The sequence below is a fragment of the Zea mays genome, chromosome 5 (assembly GCF_902167145.1).
Source record: "Zea mays cultivar B73 chromosome 5, Zm-B73-REFERENCE-NAM-5.0, whole genome shotgun sequence".
NCBI lineage: Eukaryota > Viridiplantae > Streptophyta > Magnoliopsida > Poales > Poaceae > Zea > Zea mays.
The window spans coordinates 149,170,419-149,189,915 of NC_050100.1; the positions used below are offsets into that span (position 1 = coordinate 149,170,419).

General features: G+C 44.9%; 3 protein-coding genes across 7 annotated transcripts in view; 1 reads left to right on the top strand and 2 right to left on the bottom strand.

Moving 5' to 3' along the window:
• Positions 1 to 1,022: 1,022 nt before the first annotated feature.
• Positions 1,023 to 3,074, bottom strand: LOC111255641 (uncharacterized). Its single transcript, NM_001356941.1, has 2 exons — positions 2,856 to 3,074; positions 1,023 to 2,529 (listed from the first exon to the last, which is right to left on the bottom strand). Exons 1-2 carry the CDS (start codon positions 2,989 to 2,991, stop codon positions 2,456 to 2,458), a joined length of 210 nt encoding a protein of 69 aa, NP_001343870.1. The 5' UTR covers positions 2,992 to 3,074; the 3' UTR covers positions 1,023 to 2,455.
• Positions 3,075 to 3,636: 562 nt separating this feature from the next.
• Positions 3,637 to 5,257, top strand: LOC103627011 (protein ALP1-like). The gene is made up of 2 exons (XM_008647360.4): positions 3,637 to 3,909; positions 3,988 to 5,257. Exons 1-2 carry the CDS (start codon positions 3,662 to 3,664, stop codon positions 5,027 to 5,029), a joined length of 1,290 nt encoding a protein of 429 aa, XP_008645582.1. The 5' UTR covers positions 3,637 to 3,661; the 3' UTR covers positions 5,030 to 5,257.
• A 7,211-nt stretch (positions 5,258 to 12,468) lies between these two features.
• Positions 12,469 to 19,497, bottom strand: part of LOC103627012 (uncharacterized) — a 140,072-nt gene continuing 133,043 nt past the window's right edge. For 3 of the 5 annotated variants that reach the window (XM_035959132.1, XM_020538492.2, XM_035959133.1), the window contains 4 exons: positions 13,709 to 13,821; positions 13,415 to 13,631; positions 13,238 to 13,342; positions 12,533 to 12,826 (listed from right to left, as the gene is read on the bottom strand). In XM_035959132.1, the coding sequence (XP_035815025.1) occupies positions 12,701 to 12,826; positions 13,238 to 13,342; positions 13,415 to 13,631; positions 13,709 to 13,821 (561 nt within the window). In that variant the 3' untranslated portion in view covers positions 12,533 to 12,700. Of the gene's footprint in view, positions 12,827 to 13,237; positions 13,343 to 13,414; positions 13,632 to 13,708; positions 13,822 to 19,497 lie in introns of all 5 variants that reach the window. The other 2 variants (XM_035959131.1, XM_035959134.1) reach the window with 2 other exon arrangements.

Consider the following 19,497-nt stretch of genomic DNA (forward strand, 5'->3'; position numbering starts at 1 on the left):
CAGGATCCGTCCGAGTGTCCCGAGGACCCAGGATAAATCACTTACAACCAAGATCGCAAGATTAAGTAAACACAAATCACACACCAACATTTTGCTGCGGAATTTCTTTATTACAAAAGTTACAAGTTATAACAAATTTACATTATGCTTATCGGAGTGATTACAAAAGTGATTCAAAGGAATAAACTTTGAAATGTTATAAATTATTTATAGGTTTGAAATATATGCTAGCTCAATGGCAGTCCTCAATAAGAAGTATAGAAGAGCTACTTTAACCTAAAAGAAGGCTGAGCCCACCGGCGCTTAGCACCATCCACAGTAGCACAATTCAAGTTCCTGCAACCACATGGGTTCGAAAACCCTGAGTATGGAGTGTACTTTCGCAAGTCTTACCCGACAAAGGAAAAAGACTCGCAAGGATATGCTGGATTTGGGAATCAAGGAAAGGCTTTAGCAAGAATCAACATAATAGTTTGCAGAAAGCTTACTAAAGTGAGTCCTTACTTTCAACATTTTAATGCTAGATTAAGTATTAATAGACCTCGTTTGTGTCTAGTCTAATTTCATCATCACATTAATCAATACAACATGATTTTTGCTCATTATGATTCCATCCATGACTTAGATTGCAGGGCAGTGACCAAGTCTTCATATCCGAGAAGTCACGGCGATCCGAATCGATTAATACCCAGCTGGGGATCTCCAACCACACGACATATGTAGCACTTAACCCTTGCATATATCAACTCGTCACTGGGTTTCTCAAGACCAGACCGGGTTCACGCCAACCGAGAGCATAGATACTCCACCATCCAGTCTCTTGCCACGGAGGGTACACGCTACTCTCGCCATCTCTCCACTCCCATTGCGTGGTGGCCTTTCTGGTATTGGTCCGACCGAGGCAAAGCTTACCCATGACGAGGCATGTGGCTGGTTAAAAGGTCCTCGATCATCAAGCCTACATTCACTATAATCCTTAATCAACCTGGGTGGAACATCACCTGTTCCTAACCCAAGTCTTGATTTAAGTACTTCCATCCTTAGGATTGTTTGTGTTCCTTAGGATGAAAAGAGCATCTGGTGGTCCATCAGCATCACCTCGTGACTGGCTCACGCTTTACAGCATATGGTGGTCGACTAAGCTTTGGTCCTCCCCATCACGTGATCACTTAACGTACCTATATGATATGCATAATGCACATGAATGAGAACAAGAAAGAGTAACGTAAGATATTATGATGCTCTGCAATATAAAATTAGGTACTTAATAATGAGGCATTCTAACACTTCATCAGCAAACACTAGTTATCGACATACGACTAAGCGCAATAATCACGCTTCTCTAGATTAACCGAATCTAACGCAAACATCATGAAACAACAAACTACATATTTAACACAATTAGCCTAAACACAACTTATCGGCTAATTCATTAAATGCTACACTTATCCCTCGCTTTATAAATTATACCACATCGCTCACAAAAAACTATCTTAATTTTATTTCACATCACTCATATTTATTCAACCGATCTAACAATTCGGCTAGCAAAAATGCGCACCAAGAATAAATTCAGCTCGAATCCACTACATCGATTAACAAATACTAATTTGGGATTTTCGTCGATAACATGCTAAATATCGCACTAATTTGGTTCTTCGTCAACTTATTCCAACTAAACCCGCAAATCACTTCGAGGAGCCTACGCCAACGAATAATCAAACCGTCGCCACCAACACTCACCATATCACTGCGCACAGTAAGATATTTCGTCGTACAACAAACACAACCACGACACGAAAGCTACAACAAGATAATTATCGCGATTAATATATATAATCAATAAAACAAACCAGATAGCCAAGGCAATGAGTCCGTGCACCACAACTAATTAAAACTCGAATTAACGAGATCGACGATGATCTACGGTTCACCCATTTTACCAAACATCCGAGAAGTGCTGCGCTAAAGCTATTTTCACCACACAACAGCACACCGACACGACAACGGATCTAGCCATAGCTACCAAGCGCACATATACTAAATAAAAGGATCATCGCACTAACCCATTAATTTATTTAACGTTTATCACGAATAACCCATCCACTCACCATGACCAAAACGATTTGAAAATCGCAAATCGACGATGAATCATGGTTCGGGCGTTTTGCCGAACACTAAGCGGACGCTGCACGAACCTTCACGGCCTACATCATCTAGCTTTCCTCACTAATCGCATATTGCGATTCAAACGCATGAACATAGGAATGATGTAAATCATCACACGATACTAAAACGGCGTCGATCACACCATATATTTTGAACACCCACCTGCTCACCTATCTGTGGACGCCGGCGACGCTTGTAACGGCAAGGGCGAGACTGACGATCTGGGCACATCAACATGCGGAGACGCATGTCCATGGCGAGGACGAGTAGATGAGCAGGGACGAGCTTAGGCGACCGTCAAGCCATGACGACGTGAGGGCGAAGTCGACGACGAGCACCATGGAGAGAACGACGCTGTTGCTGCAGAAGTCGGAGACAATGATAATTATTGGTTTCGGCATTTCATCGAACATCTAGCGGACGCTGTACTGGGGCTGCTTCTTTTCGCTAGTCCACATGGATTTCTCCTCTGAAATCTCGCTACAACGCAGCCAAGGACCTCGTGAAGGAGCAGGAGGCCGGGGCGAGCTCGAGCAAGCAGGACGATGGGCGCGAGCTGCGGCAGGGAGGGCTCTGGAAACCGGGCTACGATCGAGCACGGGAGGGACGCCGAGGGAGCTGCGCAGCAGGGAAGAAACGCGCTTGAAACTCCACAGCGAGGTCGCGGCACCAGGGGATAAGCTCACCGGCGTCAATGGCCGACGGAGGAAGCTCGCAGGGGCGCGGTGAGCAGAGGAGCACGCGCGTCGGGGCAGGACTCCGGGTGGCGGCGCGCTGGGAGATGGCAAGGCCGAGCTCGACGTTGGGGCGAGCGCCGGCCATGGGAAGGAGCTGGAGACACCGCGAGGGAGCAGGAGCAGAGAGAGCTGCACGCCATGGGAGGAAGACGTGAGGGAGAGAGAAGAATTTGCAGCGTCCTGCATAGCTCACGGCGAGGAGATGAGGACGGCAGGATTTTCTTTCCAGGCTTAGACTGTCTCCAGCAGCGTCCCCTAAATTTCGTCCCCTAAAAAAATATTCTCTGTCCTTTACAGAACACTCTAAAAGAATCTGTCATCTATATATTCTCTGTCTCCAGCAGCGTCCTCTAAATTCCATCCCCTAAAGCTACAGTGTTAACAGATTCACATTTTCCATTTCTTTTTCATTTTTCTTTGTTTTCTTCTCATTTGACACTATATAAATGATCCGAAAAAATTGTATTTATTAATTTTTAAAGCAATAAATTCGAAATATCAATAATAATTACATTGATTGTTTTGTTGTTGTGTAATTGTTGTGGGTAACGCGCCACATAGTATAATATTGTTGCCAAAATAAGTTTTAAAATGGACAATCTTGCACCGTAAGCCAGTACTCTTCTTTGAGAAGCCATAGCCTTGCTTCCCTTGCACGACAAGCGCTTGTCTTCTATCCGAAGCGTACTTCCTCTATAAATACCAAGTGACCCTTCCATACTTCACTCAACCTTGCCTTTACAAACTCGACTACCATGAATCCCTACTTAGAAAACAATTTTCTTGTGCGCTTGATGGAAGAAATGGAAGAGGAAGAAGAAGAGTTGCAGTTGGCGAGGCACATGGTCAATAGGAGGCGACGTGCACGCAATGAGCGTCGTCATGGTGGTTCGATTCCAGGGCGTGTTAGGATTCATCGTGATCACATGAGCGGCGATGCAAGAATCCGAGCGGACTACTTTGGAGCCAACCCCGTGTACACGGATGCTCAATTTCGTAGGAGGTATTTACAATTAACACATTCTTTTTACCATGTACAAAACTCTACGACCCCTATTATGACACATGAATTCTATGGTAGGTTCCGCATGCGTCGCCATGTCTTTGAGCGCCTTGTTGATGCTGTGCAACAAGTGGATCCTTATTTTATTCAACGTCCAAATTGTGTGGGTGAGATGGGTCTTTCTGCTCTACAGAAAGTTGTTGCTGCTGTTCGAATCCTTGCTTACGGTATTCCAGCTGATGCCGTTGACGAATACGTGCGTATTGGCGAATCTACTGCTCATGAGGCATTGAAACACTTTTGCACGGCCGTCCAAACCGCGTTTGCTTCGTACTATCTTCGTGCACCAAATGCAGAAGATATCGCACGCCTTCTCCAAGTTGGCGAGTCACGTGGGTTTCCTGGTATGCTTGGTAGTGTTGATTGCATGCATTGGGAGTGGCGTAACTGCCCAAGTTCATGGAAGGGGATGTTTACAGGGCGTGGTAAACATCCTACCATGATCTTGGAAGCTGTTGCGTCGTATGACCTGTGGATATGGCATGCATATTTTGGTCTGCCAGGTAGTTGCAACGACATAAATGTTCTTCATCGTTCAAACCTTTTCGAAAGGCATCTTAGCGGTGACACACCACCCGTTTCATTCACTGTGAATGGGCACACGTACAATATGGGATATTACCTAGCAGACGGGATTTACCCAGACTGGCCCGCATTTGTGAAGACAATCCGTAACCCCTACGACGTTAGAACCCAACACTTTGCAACAATTCAAGAGTCTGCTCGAAAAGATATAGAACGAGCTTTCGGTGTACTCCAGAAGAGATGGGGTGTGGTCCGTGGACCTGCATACGGTTGGAGTCCTGAACACATTGGGGACATCATGAAAACATGCATAATATTGCACAACATGATAGTAGAAGACGAAGGTCCATTGTCTTTGAACACAACCTTTGAAAACATCAGAGTGCTGGCAGACACAACTCAAGGTTCAATGGAAGAGCGCAACGACTTCGTCAATCAAAGGTACAACCAACTGAAAGACCGCAACAAATATACTCAGCTTCAGGTTGATCTGATACACCATCACTGGGCGCGCCATGGATCCGGAGTTGCATAGGACGCAATGAAACAAGTTCTGTCATGGCTGTTCTTAAATCTACTGTCGAACTGTCTTAGTTTACTTGTCATTGTTCTACTGTCTGTGTCAGTGTCATGTCTGTTCTACTTCATGTGTCAAGTGTGTGTAATGTGTGTCTGAGTGTCCTAGTGTAGTAGTGTCATGTCTGTTCTACTTGATGCTGCTGTTTCAAATAAATAAGAACGAGTACTACTGTCATGCAACACATGTGTGTACAAATGCTAAACAAAAACTGCACCAAGCTCACACTTCATGAAACCAAATAGTTCAACACATATAGTAAAACATTCAGGTACCAAACATGACAAATAGTTCAAAACAAAAACTTGAAAACAAATAGTTCAAAGACGACCTAAAAAATCTGGTACAAACCAGATTACGAACTCACGACAGCAAGCTCACAGTAACAAGTCCGAGTACGCCTGAATTCATAAACGAGAAACAAACATATTAAGTAAGGAACCTTCACTGCCCAGATGAAGTAGACCCAGTAACCCTTGCCAGAATCTCTTGTTGCTTGGCTTCATAGTACTGCCGGAGGAGAGGGTTACATTTGCTCAAATCCATGCTTAAGATCATTATCTCCTCTTCCTTGTCCTCCTTTAGTTTCTGCCTTTCAAGCCTTAATTTCTCTAGGTTTAACTTCTTCTTTTCAAGGAGCAATTTCTGCCTCTCATTTCTGTTCATTGAATCCAACTTCTTTTCCTCAGTTGTAACAGCTGTTTTGTAAACTGACAGGCGCTCCAAAGATAGATCACCCATGCGTGTCATAAACTCAGAATCTGATGAAGATGTGTCCACAGATTTAGTCCTCTTTGCCTTTTCCTTCGAAGAATCTCGACCAAGGGGCCTCTTGGATGTGAAGCTTGATGGTACAGATTCTTCTGCATCCAAATCGACAGTGTTAGAATGTGTGGGATTAGCGTTCGCTTGCTGATGTTGTTGACCCATGTGGTTGTCCATCCATTTTGGTTGGTCCTTAAGAATGGCCCAACAGTGTAAAAAGTGGAAAGGCTTCTTCTCAATTGCTGCAAACCTAGAAGCTGCCAGTGATGTCTGCCACATATAACAAATGGTTACAACAGGAACCTACAAACAAACCACTACATAGTGATGTGAAAATGGTACATGAAAGATTTACCTTGTCTGCGTCACTGAGTCCACTAGGATTCTGTCGGAGGACTGCCATCATGTATCCAGCGAAAGTGGAACACTGTGTTTTGATAGTATCCCATCTACTCATCAAAGATTTTGTGGACCTTTCTGGCAATGTTCCTCGTCTTGAGTTGTATGCTTCAGTAATTCTACTCCAAAAACCTTGACGTTTCTGGCATGTGTTAATAATGGGATCGCAACTAACAGCAAGCCATGCATGGCATACCCTTGTGTCCTCTTCAGCAGTGAAGTTTGCTAGCTTAGTTCTTTGAGTTGGTTTTTTAGTAACAGCTGGTGTTCTTGAGCCCTCGGGTTGCCCATGAACTGGAAATTCAGAGTGTTGTGTTCCGATAGGCTGTTCATCAATCTGGCTAAGGAAGCTTCCATATTGAGACATGACCTAGTTCCAATCACTCCCCATTCTATGCAATACAGGTAGATCAAAACATGATATAAATGAGCATGTAGTGAACATGTAACATGGTATAAAGTAAGGCAAACACTGTCGAAGAAAACACATTAATTATTGTACTAACTGAACCGGATTCAGTTTACATAGACCACAACATTAACCTCCCCCAAAAGCATGATCATACCAACCGACAAGTACACCTTAACATAGACCTAAACATGCTACATTACTTCTACTGAAGTTAAACCTATAACACTAGTACGGATATGTGTCGTCGGTTGAGTAGTCACGACCATCGTCGTAGCCCACAAGGTCTTCATACTTAATTGGTGAAGCTTCGTCTATCAGTAGCTCGTCTTCTGAACCATCTTGTATGAGAAGGTCCTCTACTTCTTCCTCTTGTTGTGGATGTTCTTTGACTACACTCTTAGCCATATTTTCTACCTCCCACTGCGTTTGCACTGCTACGTCTTCAAGATCCTTGGCGAGGTCGTCAATCTCAACTAGTGCTCGGTTCAATTCGTCCAGCAAAGGTGAGTTGAAAGGCTGGAAGGCTGATTTGACGACATCAACGATGTCACAACTACGCTTTTGAACAACTCTGAGCAGAGTAGCCAGTGCTTTACGGAGCTTTTCGTTCTCCGAATCCATGGCTACATCAAACACAGTGTTCAATTAGTTAACACCGACTACAATTTAAGTATGTTATACAAACTACTCAATCCAACGGATTCCAAACTATGAGTAGAGAGTTAAAATTTGCAGATTAGGTTACCTGTTGCATCTATGTGAACCTGTTATAAATTTGCAGATTAGGTTACCATGGATCGCGCAACAATTTTAATCTGGACACAACGGAGAACCCCCCAAACCCGAAATGGATCACGCAACAATAAGCCATTGATGCAGGAAATTCATGCGCATTAATGCTCTAGATCGTAAACCCTAAACAATCCACAAACCCTAATCCATACTACAGAATACGAACAATAGAATACGGTAATGATTAAGTACTACACAAAAAAGGATTTGTGTAGTTCGTACCTAGCTGTTCGCGGATCTGCCTCGGTGGACCGAATCGAAGACGAAGACGACGGCGGCGAGGAGGTTCTCTTCCTTTTGCCAGCTGCCTTCGACGAAGTCGGCGGACGACGAAGCCTTTTGCCGATGGCGACTCTCCGGCGACGAACAGGGGGAACCTGGCTTGGATCTGCGGTTACGGGGGGTCGCGCGGCCTCGGTTGCAAGGGGTGCGAGCTCTACGCCGACAGACCCGCCTCCGCACGGCCGCTTCTCCCCCTCCTGCCTCGATGCCGGCGGCGAAGCGCGCCGGATCGAGGGCTCGGGCCCGGAAGAAGCAGTCGCCAGCGCGGGGTACGAATGCGGGGAACTTTTCTGGCGGCGGCTGGTGGACGAAGAGCGCGGATAGCGCACTCCCGGAGCCCTCCACATTTAGAGTGCCTGCCACATCCTCTAAAATTTAGAGGACGGTATAGAGTGCCTTGCTGGAGCCGTAGGGGACCTGACAGTCCTCTATATTTAGAGGACAGGACCATATACCGCTCCTTGTTGGAGACAGCCTTAGCGGACGAAATATCGCGGGCTGGAGTTGCGCGTAGAAAAATCCAGGGCAGAGAGAGGGCGGCGGTGACCAAATATCTGGAAACAGTGTGGTGGTTGAGATAAAATCCGACGTAGAGAGACCCATGAGCGGTGGCAGGAGATAAATCCAGGGAAGTAAGCCCCGTGTAGGAGGAAAAATCAACGCCGCGCTAGAAAAAAAATCAAAGACCTATGGGCGGTGACAGATAAGGGCCAATGGGAGAAAAATCAGAGAGAGAATTTTCCTCTCTTTAGGCTAGTTTGGGAACCTCAATTTTCTAAGAGATTTCTATTTTCCCATGGGAAAATGAACTAATTTCCCTTGGGAAAATAGAAATCTCATGGGAAATTGGGATTCCTAAACTAGCCCTAATATAAATAAACATGAATTCTGGTATTTTGGTTTAAAAAGGCTTTTGGTTTAAAAAGGTAGTATAGGATTGAACCAAAACAATATCGGACACAATATTTAGATAAGATTTAATGGTTACTTCGGAGTCAGATGAACTGTACTCGTTATTTATATTTGAAGATTTATATGGAGGCAAGGAACACACGAACCGAACCAAACAAGATCGACTTCGGTATTTTAGACTGTATTTAGTCCCGTCTAATTTTTATGATTCTCACCAGCTATCGATCAGTTCAATTGACGCCAAAGATAACTTGCTGAGAGGAACGATTCACTTAATCAGCTGGCGCATTGTTCTGTTCGGACAGCGTGGGGCTTCGAATTTTACATAAAATCAGATGTTTTCTTATTTTCGTATTCACTTACGCGCGTGATCCGAACATCTCCAAATTCACCAGCAAACGAGATTCGATAATCCAAAAGTTCATGAAACCCTTGTAAATGTTTAGATTATGGAAATGAATACGACATCAAACTCAAACTTTTGTGAGATGATTAAATTCCAAGCTAAATGAGACTTCTCGAATAATCTCGGTAATCGGAGATGGGGGCTAATATCAAAATCGTTATTCACCCCAGCATTTCTTGCTTAAGTCCATATTCGCTGTTTAACGGGAGATAACACCTGGGGTGTTACAACATTTGAGAACAAGTGGTCAATAGGAACTATCTTCCGCACTCCGAATCATTTCTAATGCTAACCACGGGTATAGTGCGTGTTCAAAGTTCATAATTTTCAGGTTTCGACTATTCACCCCCCTCTAGGCGACTTTCAAAAGGTCATGTTCCAACTACAGAAATCCAATATTCCACATTATGTTCTTCACTATCTTCACCTGTTCATAATCTAGGATGCATCCAATATATCTTTTTTACTCCCCCAAATATAGTTCACCCTCTTTGATGGAAGGGGTCCTAAAGATGGACCCCATGAGAAATGTCATGTGAGGAACCTTCTTGCGTGCTCTCGGCTAATTCAGTTCTATAATGTTCTTGGTGAGCAGTAACCCTTCATGGAAAGAAACTTTGACTACATTTTCTTAGTCTTCAATTCTTTTATCCATCACAATAAGTAATTGGCTAGTCAGGTCTGACCTTAGAGGACTCAAAGCAGTAATAGACAAATGCTTTGTCATTACCTCTAGTATCTGGGTTGCCCCCAGCGACGAAGCCTAAGCACTTCCTCCACTTTCCTTTTCCTCTCATCCTTTTTACCTTTAGTGTTTTTTCTTTCTTTATCTACTCTAGCAGTCGGCCTTTTCTTGCTTTTATTTAAACAATATACTACCGTAGTATCTGAGTGGGATGACCCTTTGTCACCACTTGCGATTACCTTTGGCTTTTTGGATTGCTATGCACTCACTTTCTTTTGCTTTATCATTCTAATAGCCGCTCCAAGCTGCTAACCTTCCACTTTCTTTTCACTCTAGCCTCGGCCTCCTGAGCAAGATTGTTGTAATGTGAATATTCAAAGCCAAGAGCGTCCATTACTATATTTATCCTTCATTTTTCATGATTTCCAAAGGACGCTGCCATAAGATGAACCACTTTGATGGTGAAGTTACCTAAGATTTCGTTGCTCATAGTCTTGATGGTCCCTAGCCATTTTGGGCATGGTCCCTTAAACAATGAGTGTTTCTTGAGCTGATATGGCAACGTGATCAGTATACCAGCTTTTACCTCTTCATCTTTCTTTGTCTTTGGCATTGCCCATCTAGATCTCACAAGAAAACCTGGTAGGCAAGGAATTCCTACACCACATCGTGACTCCCAATCCTATCCACGATAGTATTCATACAACATAGGCAGTTTGGGAAGCTTCGCTCATATTGCAAAGAGGTCTTCTCTCTTCTCTGTATCAATTTTGGCAGGAAACTTTGAGCCTTTCTAATAGACAAAGTTATGACATCCTACGTTGTTATGAAACTTGTCCCAAGGCCTTAGTTTTTTCTGATAATGTAACTCATGCAATAGTAGAAGCATTTTGCATCAGTTTTGGCACCTTGGCTCCTCATGGCGTACAAAAATACTCCAAGCCTCATTATTGCATTTGGCATTAGCTGGTGCATAAAAACTTCATACTTATTCAACACTCACCAACCATTTGGTGGATAGGCAGTTGAAAGCCCGCTTGAAAGAAGCTATTAAAAATGACAATCTCATCGTCCTATAGCTTAGGAGTAGTTTCTTCACTAGCAAAGTGAATCAAGCTTTCACCATCAATATATCCAAGCCTTTTCAAACCCTTCATTTGATTAGGTCCCACAAGCGATATCCTATGTTAATATAGCTTGGTTTAGATGGGTGAAGGTCACCTTCTTCCTCGAAACAATCTCATCTTTAGAAGTAGAGGCTTCCCCATCTGGCCCATCACCTCTTACTTTGGTAGACTCTGAGGCCACCTTGTCTACCTTTCTTTTCTTCTTGGCAACCTTTGCTTTAACCTCAGTTTGGAACATGTGAGCACCACTTCCCAATCTATTCTTGGCCTCCATATTAGAAGCCTCACCTTCCTTCTGTAGTGCCTCTAAAGATGTTGGTGTGGCCAGTTGTGTGGTCATTCTAATCCTTGCCATGTGATGGTTTCCAAGTTACAGATTCATGAAGCTCTCAAAAAACAGCATGCAAAATTAGCTTCAAAGGTGGAGAAATTGGAGGTAGCAAGTTGGTGAGAGTAGTAAATGACCCACCAGTGGAAGCCAGACACATTATATAGATAAAAAGTGCAGAACTCAAGGAGCCATTGGCACTCACTCACTGCTAATGGGCCATCAACAATGATGTCCATCACTTACACTGGAAGACATATTCACAAATATTTGTTTTCAATAACATGCTCAGGGAAGGTGTTTTCTGGACCTTTGGCACAAGGCCTCTTTTGTTTATTGTGTGGTCTGATCTCATTATAGAATACAAACTAATCCCACGAGGGGCTACTATTTGGGGTATGCCTTTGCCGAAGGTCCTCAAGCTAATAGATTCTAGTTTTTCTTTAAGTTTATTTCAGGTATGGCAAGATAGTCTTCCAAATGATGGCCTTCATGGGCTAGGAAATAGCTTCAACACCAGAACCCAGGCAAAGCACTATGACACACCTGAAGCATATGATGATAAGGCAAAGGGAGGTTCAAGCGGCGTGCGCAACACAACACCAAAATAAAAAGTTGACAATACCCCCAATGTGTTTAATAGATCATATGTATAGGGTTTGAGGGTGTAAATGTAATTTTATATGAAGTTGTACATCGCATCACCACTAAAAATAGTAGCACAGTGCCCATGCATAGTGGCTAGAGGGCGATTCACATGCACTTGCTTTACAGATCACTCAGCATCCAAAGCTATAAACTTTGAACACTCCCAAATCACCTCCTGTCGAGTTTTCTGAAGGTAGTAATGTAATCATATATAACTAGTAGAGAATAAAAAGAGTGAACTTTATATTGTATGTCTAATATATATTTCATATCTTCATGTTATACTTAATTAAGCATTCTCGCTTGATTTGATCTTCTCCCTTTTGATCTTCCCCACCATCACGTGTAGATCAGAAGGGAGAAAAGACCTTGTTAACTTGATTGTGTTGCCCTGTTTTGGTTCTTCACAGGTGACCAACAACTCTGTTGGACCCAAAGCTGATAGGAATTAATGGGAACAATGCCACATAAACGATTAACTCCCGTCAGCCCGATCATACCTAACATGAGTTATTTGCTACTGTAAAAAAATAACTCTCATCAGCTATGGTTAGACCGATGATAGTTGTTCTCTGCTGCTTCCACAACAACCTATTTCATCAATTTTCATCCAATTTGAAGACAACAAAACACAGATGATATATATCACAATTCGCATACATTATATATCACAATTCACATACATCATATACATAATACTTTAAATTCATCAATGCTCGTCATAGCTCACATATCCTTTCAAAGCCACAATCACATCTCACATATTCAAGTCTTTCGTTCAACAAACTATAGAGATTCAATTCAATTCATATTGACCATCATACATAATTGGAAAAAGCACAAGTTTAAATGCAAAGAAACATGCAATGTTACTCAGGCACCAAAATCGCTACATGGATTATTAGAGTTGTGGTTGCTATCTGTTGCAGGAGGAGGGTAGGCGAAGGACTCCACAAAAGCCATTCCAGTAGGTTCCGTCCCACTTGCATCAGTCGTAGCCTATGTAGCAGGAATGCAAATATTCACAAGTTGAGTATAAAATGTTCAAATCATATGAATATTTATAGTCACAAAATGAACATGACCTCCAAGTGTAGGTATAAACGTGGGTGGTCTGTTAAATAGGTACCCATGCATCCATGATCCCTATTCAATTGATATTTGATCAAGTTTTATCTCTTTAGCTACCAAATAATGCATGGGTTACCTACCAAAGCTAGATTTCAAAGTTTTGTTTGAATTTGACAATTGAATATAGAACCCTCAAAGTTAACATAAAATGGACTATATTTACTTGGTTATGCACGAAGTTACATAGTTAACATACAATAGGGTAAGTTTTGCTAGAATAACTAGAATGAAATGGTAGGTTGGACTATTTTATTAGAGAATGGTCAAAGATTAGTGTACTTGAGATATTGTAGATAGAAAAGGACTCAATTGTGGCAGCATCGGTGGCAGTGGCGGTCGAAACTCTGGGAGGACTACATCCAAGCCATGTTGCTGGGATAATTCCTATAAAACAAATGTGTTAGTATTATAGAGGTTGTTTCAGATATATGAATGACGAGTTAGCATCAGTTATACTTGAATAATCTCGTGTTGCTGCTGTATGAAAGAGAACATGTAGTCTTGTTGCACTTTATGATGCTCGTCACGCTGTCTCAGCTCCCCGCGCAGCCTAGCCACCTCCAACTCCTGCTCCTTGGGCTGATGAGATGAAAGGCTCATGCTACAGAATGAAGAACTCATCCTTTGAGCTCTCACCTCTGTTGAGTCAATCATTATGTCGAAAAGCGTGTACCTACAAGTGTTTCGATAACATGCTTAGGGTATGATCATGTTAGTAGCACTCATGGAATTTAATAAGTTAAAGCTCACTGTTCATGTGCGTTCTCGCCACCACTAGCTCGCATGATTGCGGCATCAAATGGTTCATGCTGCCAATCGAAGTTTGGGCCATGATGCCAAACCATCTCCTCCCCATATTTCTCCTATACAACATTTGTAAAGTTAGAAATGCAGAAATTGTGATAGTTGAGCAATTTACACTTTTGAGACAAAACTCACTAGCCAGTATGTGATTATCTAGCTGCACAACTACTAGGGGTTACTAGGGTCCGATCCTTTTCGGCCCACTATGTACACATCGATGTCGCTGGACTTTTGACCGGCCTTAGCTTCTTGTATGGACACATTTTACTTATTTTTCACTATTTTCAAAACAAAAGGCATTATAGTCTATCCCTTATAGCTCATCCTTCACTACATTGTTCTATTTTGATTTTTTCTCAATTATGGAGCCAAATTTTGTCAAAGCATCATCTTCTTATTCTACTTCAAGGATTCTAAATATATTGATGTTTATATAGATTGGAGTGCATTTTTGAAGTCTATCTCATCAAGGAACCTTTCATACCTCACATATGTGAAGTACTTGGTATCTTGTTTTCATCTAATTTCTTTTCAAGGAACTAATGTAATTACTACACCCATAACACCATTGGCATCCCATATGATTTTGGTCATAAGCATGTTGTGGGTCCTTTAGCATTTTTTATCAGACCTAATCAACTTTAAGAGAAAAAATGTAGAGGTGACATACATGAGATCTTGTCCATCCATCATTGATGGTCACTTCTCATGCTTGCCATAAAATACATCAGGTTGAACAAAATATAATTGTATATTCGATCTCACGCATCCACTACTGATAGGGCACCATTTAAACTATATGTGGTTGGAGTCTCAAGAAAAATTGAGTTGACATTATGTTTCGAGCATATTTCTCAAGTTTGTACAAGTCATATGTACTATGTTAACCATGGTGTTGGCTTTATTTGAGTATCATAGTCAACTCAACATTGTAATTCTTTGCACTATTAGTATAAAAGTGTTGTGGCCCAAACTTATATGTAGAACATAGTTGTTTCCCAATTTTGAAATCGGGTTGTTATTCTGTTGGTCTTTGAGTACGGGTCGATGAGAATTGGGTCACCAAGCACGAGCACCTATGATTGCTTCCTTATGGGTGTTAGATTTAGCTAGACTTGGCCCTTGTTATTTCTAATTAAATCAATAGACACTAGGCTCATAGTCAATGTTAGGAGTGATAACTATATATAGATAATTAAATGATATTAACTCAATCTAGATAGGTTTTAAAATATTTAGACCAATTGTGAAGTCAATTTGGATGGAAAGTGTGGTCTATACTTGAGTCAAGATGACTCGAGACATGTGTGACTGCAAGGGTCATGTTTATTTTTCCACTAACGAAATTCATGGGATATTCTACTAGTTAAATTATTAATATTGAATTTGTATGTCTAAGAATAGTTAACTTGTGTTGATTAATTATGACAATAATCGACACTGAACAATTATAACAATCAACCCCTAAATTCAACACACATACATATCTAAAATCTTAAGGTTTTTGCTCTCATTTTCCTTGGTAGTGCCCTATAATAGATTGGTATCCCCAATATTGGAAGTTGATAACTCTTGACACCTAAGCTATCCCATTATTCATTCTGGAACAGTTGCATTATTAGCTTCTTTATGTTTTGCTTCCAAGTGCATAAAAGAGCAAGTAGGCATCCATTAGAATTCTAGACTCTAATCTTATTCTTATGTCTTGATAGGCAATAAAGAGTTTTCAGTTGGAGAATGGAAACTCTAACCCTAACTAGGTTGGGAGTGCATGTATGTAAGCTGAGTAATTGGGCCAAGGCCATTACACTGAGGGCATGCAAGTAATTACACATGGACTAGACCTAAAACCCTAACAATACTCAAAGACTGGATCGAAAGTCGGTGAAGACACTCGACGGCATCCCCTTGGTGAAGATGTCGGTGAACTACAACATGGTGGAGACGCTGAGAACTCGAACATCACCAACGGTGACCCGCTCATGGACAAAGTGCAGACTAATCTCCACGTGCTTCGTGCGCTTATGTTGCATGGGATTGGTGGAGAGGTAGACCACATTGACGTTGTCGTAGTAGACGAGGCTTGCTCGCTGTAGGGGGGCTATAGAGCTCATGGAGAAGCTGACGCAGCCAGGAGGCCTCTACCACGCTGTTGGCCACAACGTGATACTCGGCCTCTGTGCTAGAGCGGGAGACGATGGGCTACCGCTTGGCGGCCCAGGAGACAAGGTTGGTGCCCAAGAACACGTCATAACCGGAAGTGGACCAGTGCGTGATGGAACAGCCAGCCTAGGCATTGTCGATGTAGACCATGAGCTTCGACGGCGAGAAGGGCCGGAGTACAAGGTCGTAGTTGAGGGAGCCATGGAGGTAGCGTAGGATCCACTTGAGAGCAGTGAGATGGGGCTCCCGCACGGTGTGCATGTGTAGGCACATCTGCTGGACGGCGTAGGCGATGTCGGGCTTAGAGAAGGTTAGGTACTGGAGGGCATCGGTCAGGCTCCAGTAGTACGCTGCCTCGGCGACCGGGGGCCCGTCATCCTTAGAGAGCTTCGCCTGAGTGTCGATAGGCATGGAGTAGGGCTTGCAGTCGGACATGCCAGCCCACTCCAAGATGTTGATGGCATACTAGCATTGGTGGAGGAAGAGGCCCTGAGGTCGACGCTCGATGGTGATGCCGAGAAAGTGGTGATGGGGCCCTAGGTCCGTTATCATGAACTTCTGCTGAAGGGCGATGATCGTGTGTTGTAGAAGGTCGGTGGTGGATGTCGTGAGCACAATGTTGTCGATGTAGAGTAGGAGGTAGATGGTGTCATCACCGCGCTGGTAGATGAAGAGGGACATGTCTGACTTGGCCTTAACGAAGCTGATTGAAGCCAAGTAGGAGGCGAAGCGACTGTACGAGGCCTACGGCACCTGCTTGAGGCAGTACAGGGAGCAGTTCAGCCGGTAGACCAGATCCAGGCGTGCGGTGTCTACGAAGCTGGTGGGCTGGCTATAGTAGATAGTCTCCGTCAAAGTGCCATGGAGGAAGGCATTCTTAATGTCGAGCTGATAGATCATCCAGTCCTGAGAGAGGGCGAAGGAGAGGATGGCTCGAACGGTGGCGAACTTGATGATGGGACTGAAGGTCTCATCGTAGTCCACTCCGGGGCACTGGGTGAAACCCCGGAGGACCTAACAGGCCTTATAGCGGTCGAGGGAGCCATCTGTGGTCAACTTATGGTGAAAGAGCCACTTGCCGGTGACCATGTTGGTGCCTGGTGGACACAGCACTAGATCCTAGGTGTGGTTGGCCAATAGGGCCACGTACTCCTCCATAGCGCTAGTGGAGGTCGGCAAGGGCAGCACAAATAGAGGAGGGGACCGAGGAGGCGCCCGGAGGGGTGATCACCATGTCAGCCGCCAGAATAAGCCGGTCGATGAGGTGGAGAACATCGGCTGCGCAGCGAGTCACCATCAGGTGGACGTGTATGGGTCACGGTGGATGGCGACTGGGTGGTGCAAAGGAGGCTCGGTGCGGGCTGGCAGGGCATTCGGAGCCAAGGGCAGGGTTGACGAAGAGAGCTGTGCTCATTGACGGGGCCGAGGCAACGAGAACCGAGGAAGTGTCCCGCTCGCGGTGATGGTAGATGAGGGCAGGGTCGGCAAAGCGGGTCGCGCTCGTCGATGGAACTGCGCATGGTGTGGGAGGGGTCGACGTGGCCATGCATGTCGCAAGCAAGGTCGATGGAGCCACGCGTGGCGCAGGTGGAGTCCACAGGGCCGCGCATGGTGCAGGGGTCGCGTGTGGTGCAGGTGGGGTCGACAGGGTTGCACGAGGCACGGGATGAGGTGCGAGTGGAGGAGTCGAGGCTGCACGTGGCGTGGGTAGAGGCGTGAGCGAACGCATCGAGGTCGCGCGTGGCGCGTGTAGTGGCACGAGCGGAGGAGGCGGAGCCACGCATTGCATGGGCAACAGTGCAAGGCAGGGCGCCTGGGATGGAGGGGGAACCAAATCAGACTCAAGGAGGGAGTCAAGATTGGTGGGTGGGGAGGAGCCAGCAAGGGGGAACACATCTTCGTTGAAAACAATGTGACAAGAGATGATTATGTGGTGGGAGATGAGGTCAAGACAGTGATACCCTTATGGTTAGGGGAGTAACCAAGGAAGAGGAAGTGAGTGGAGTGAGGAGATAGCTTATGGGGAGTGTTGGCAGGAGTGTTGGGATAGCAGGCACAGCGAACACGTGGAGGTGGTCATAAGAGGGGGTTGTGTCGTATAGGGCGAAGTGGAGATTGGGGTGGCTCACCACCTTCGAGGGGAGGTGGTTGAGAAGATGTGTGGTGGTGTTCAGAGCCTCTTCCCAGTAACTGGCAGGGAGATACGCCTGAAAAAGGAGGCAACAGATCATGTTGGTGGTGGTGCGAATGATGCATTCGGCCCAGCCATTCTTGGGAGAGGTGTAAGGGCACGAGAGAAACAACCAAACACTGTGGGTGATGAAGAAGGAGCGAGAGGCAGTGTTATCAAACTCATGGCCATTATCACACTAGAGGCCACGGACCGGGCGATGGAACTAGGTGGAGACCTAGGTGAAGAAGTGGGTGAGGGTGGTGAACGTGTTGGACTTCAGCCGAAGTGGGAAAGTCCAAAGAAAATGCGAGAATGCGTCCAAAATGACTAGGTAGTATTTGTAACCAGAGAGGCTGAGGACAGGAGAAGTCTAGAGATCACAATGGACAAGGTCAAAGGTCTGAGCAGCCCTGGACGTGGAAGTGGAAAAAGAAATACGAGCGTGACAACTGAGCTGACAAGCATGATAGAGGCACTCAGAGGAACCCAGGTTATAGGAGATATCTGAGCGGCTGGAAAGCTAGGACATCATGTCAGGTCTAGGGTGCCCAAGACGACGATGTCAAACGACGAAGGTGGTGGTAGTAGGAAGAGCATGGGGGAGGCTATGCTGGTGGGGGAAGTGGAGGGCAAGTGAATAGAGTAGAGGGGGTCGAAGCTATCACAACGAGCGAGCACGACACTCCTGGGAAGGTGACGTATGGTGAGCCCCAGGGATCAAACTCAATAGAACAATGGTTGTCGCTAGTGAAGCGAAGAACCGAGAGAAGGGATGAGTCAGAACGGGAGCGACAAGGACGTCGTTAAGGTAGAATGGTCCTGGAAGAACCGATGCACCTATTGAGGTAACCAGGACAGTGGAATCATTCCCCACCATGATAGAGGGAGGATGTGAGGGGTGTGGAGGATGGTGGTGGGATAGTGCGGTAGTGGTAGGAGTGGTGTGGAAAGAGGCTCCAGAGTCGACCACCCAATTGGTGGAAGAGGGATGGGGTGGTGAAGGCACGCGGTGCGCGGAGAGGGCCAAGGGAGGTGCCCCTAGAAGGTCACCAGGATGGGAGATGGGGTCATTGGCCTCGGTCATCCGGGAGTCAACTGTATCAGTGGGGAAGACAAGCGGACCAGTGACATGGCGGCCTGGCTGAGGATGGAGCTCGACGTAGTCGTGAAGAATAGGTTGCATGGCCGGATCAAAGGCCACGAAAGTGCCCCAGATAATATGTCCATCGTGAAGAGTGACATGCACAGCAATCATGGTGACACCAAGCGAAGCCAGAAAAGAGGTGGTGTTGGTGGCCAGGGCAAAGGCAGGGCCCCTGGTGGTAGGAGGAGGAAGCACAAGGGTGCTCATTGCGGTGACGGGGGCGACGGGATGGGCAGGATGGCCGACACAGAGGTG

Bases quoted from the DNA above. Each gene is read 5' to 3' on its own strand.
- LOC111255641 (NM_001356941.1), bottom strand. From the start codon at position 2,991: ATGGCCGGCGCTCGCCCCAACGTCGAGCTCGGCCTTGCCATCTCCCAG. The intron at 2,530-2,855 runs GTGAGCTTATCC...CGACTTCTGCAG, and splicing joins TCCGTCGGCCATTGACGCCG to CAACAGCGTCGTTCTCTCCA.
- LOC103627011 (XM_008647360.4), top strand. From the start codon at position 3,662: ATGAATCCCTACTTAGAAAACAATTTTCTTGTGCGCTTGATGGAAGAA. The intron at 3,910-3,987 runs GTATTTACAATT...ATTCTATGGTAG, and splicing joins GATGCTCAATTTCGTAGGAG to GTTCCGCATGCGTCGCCATG.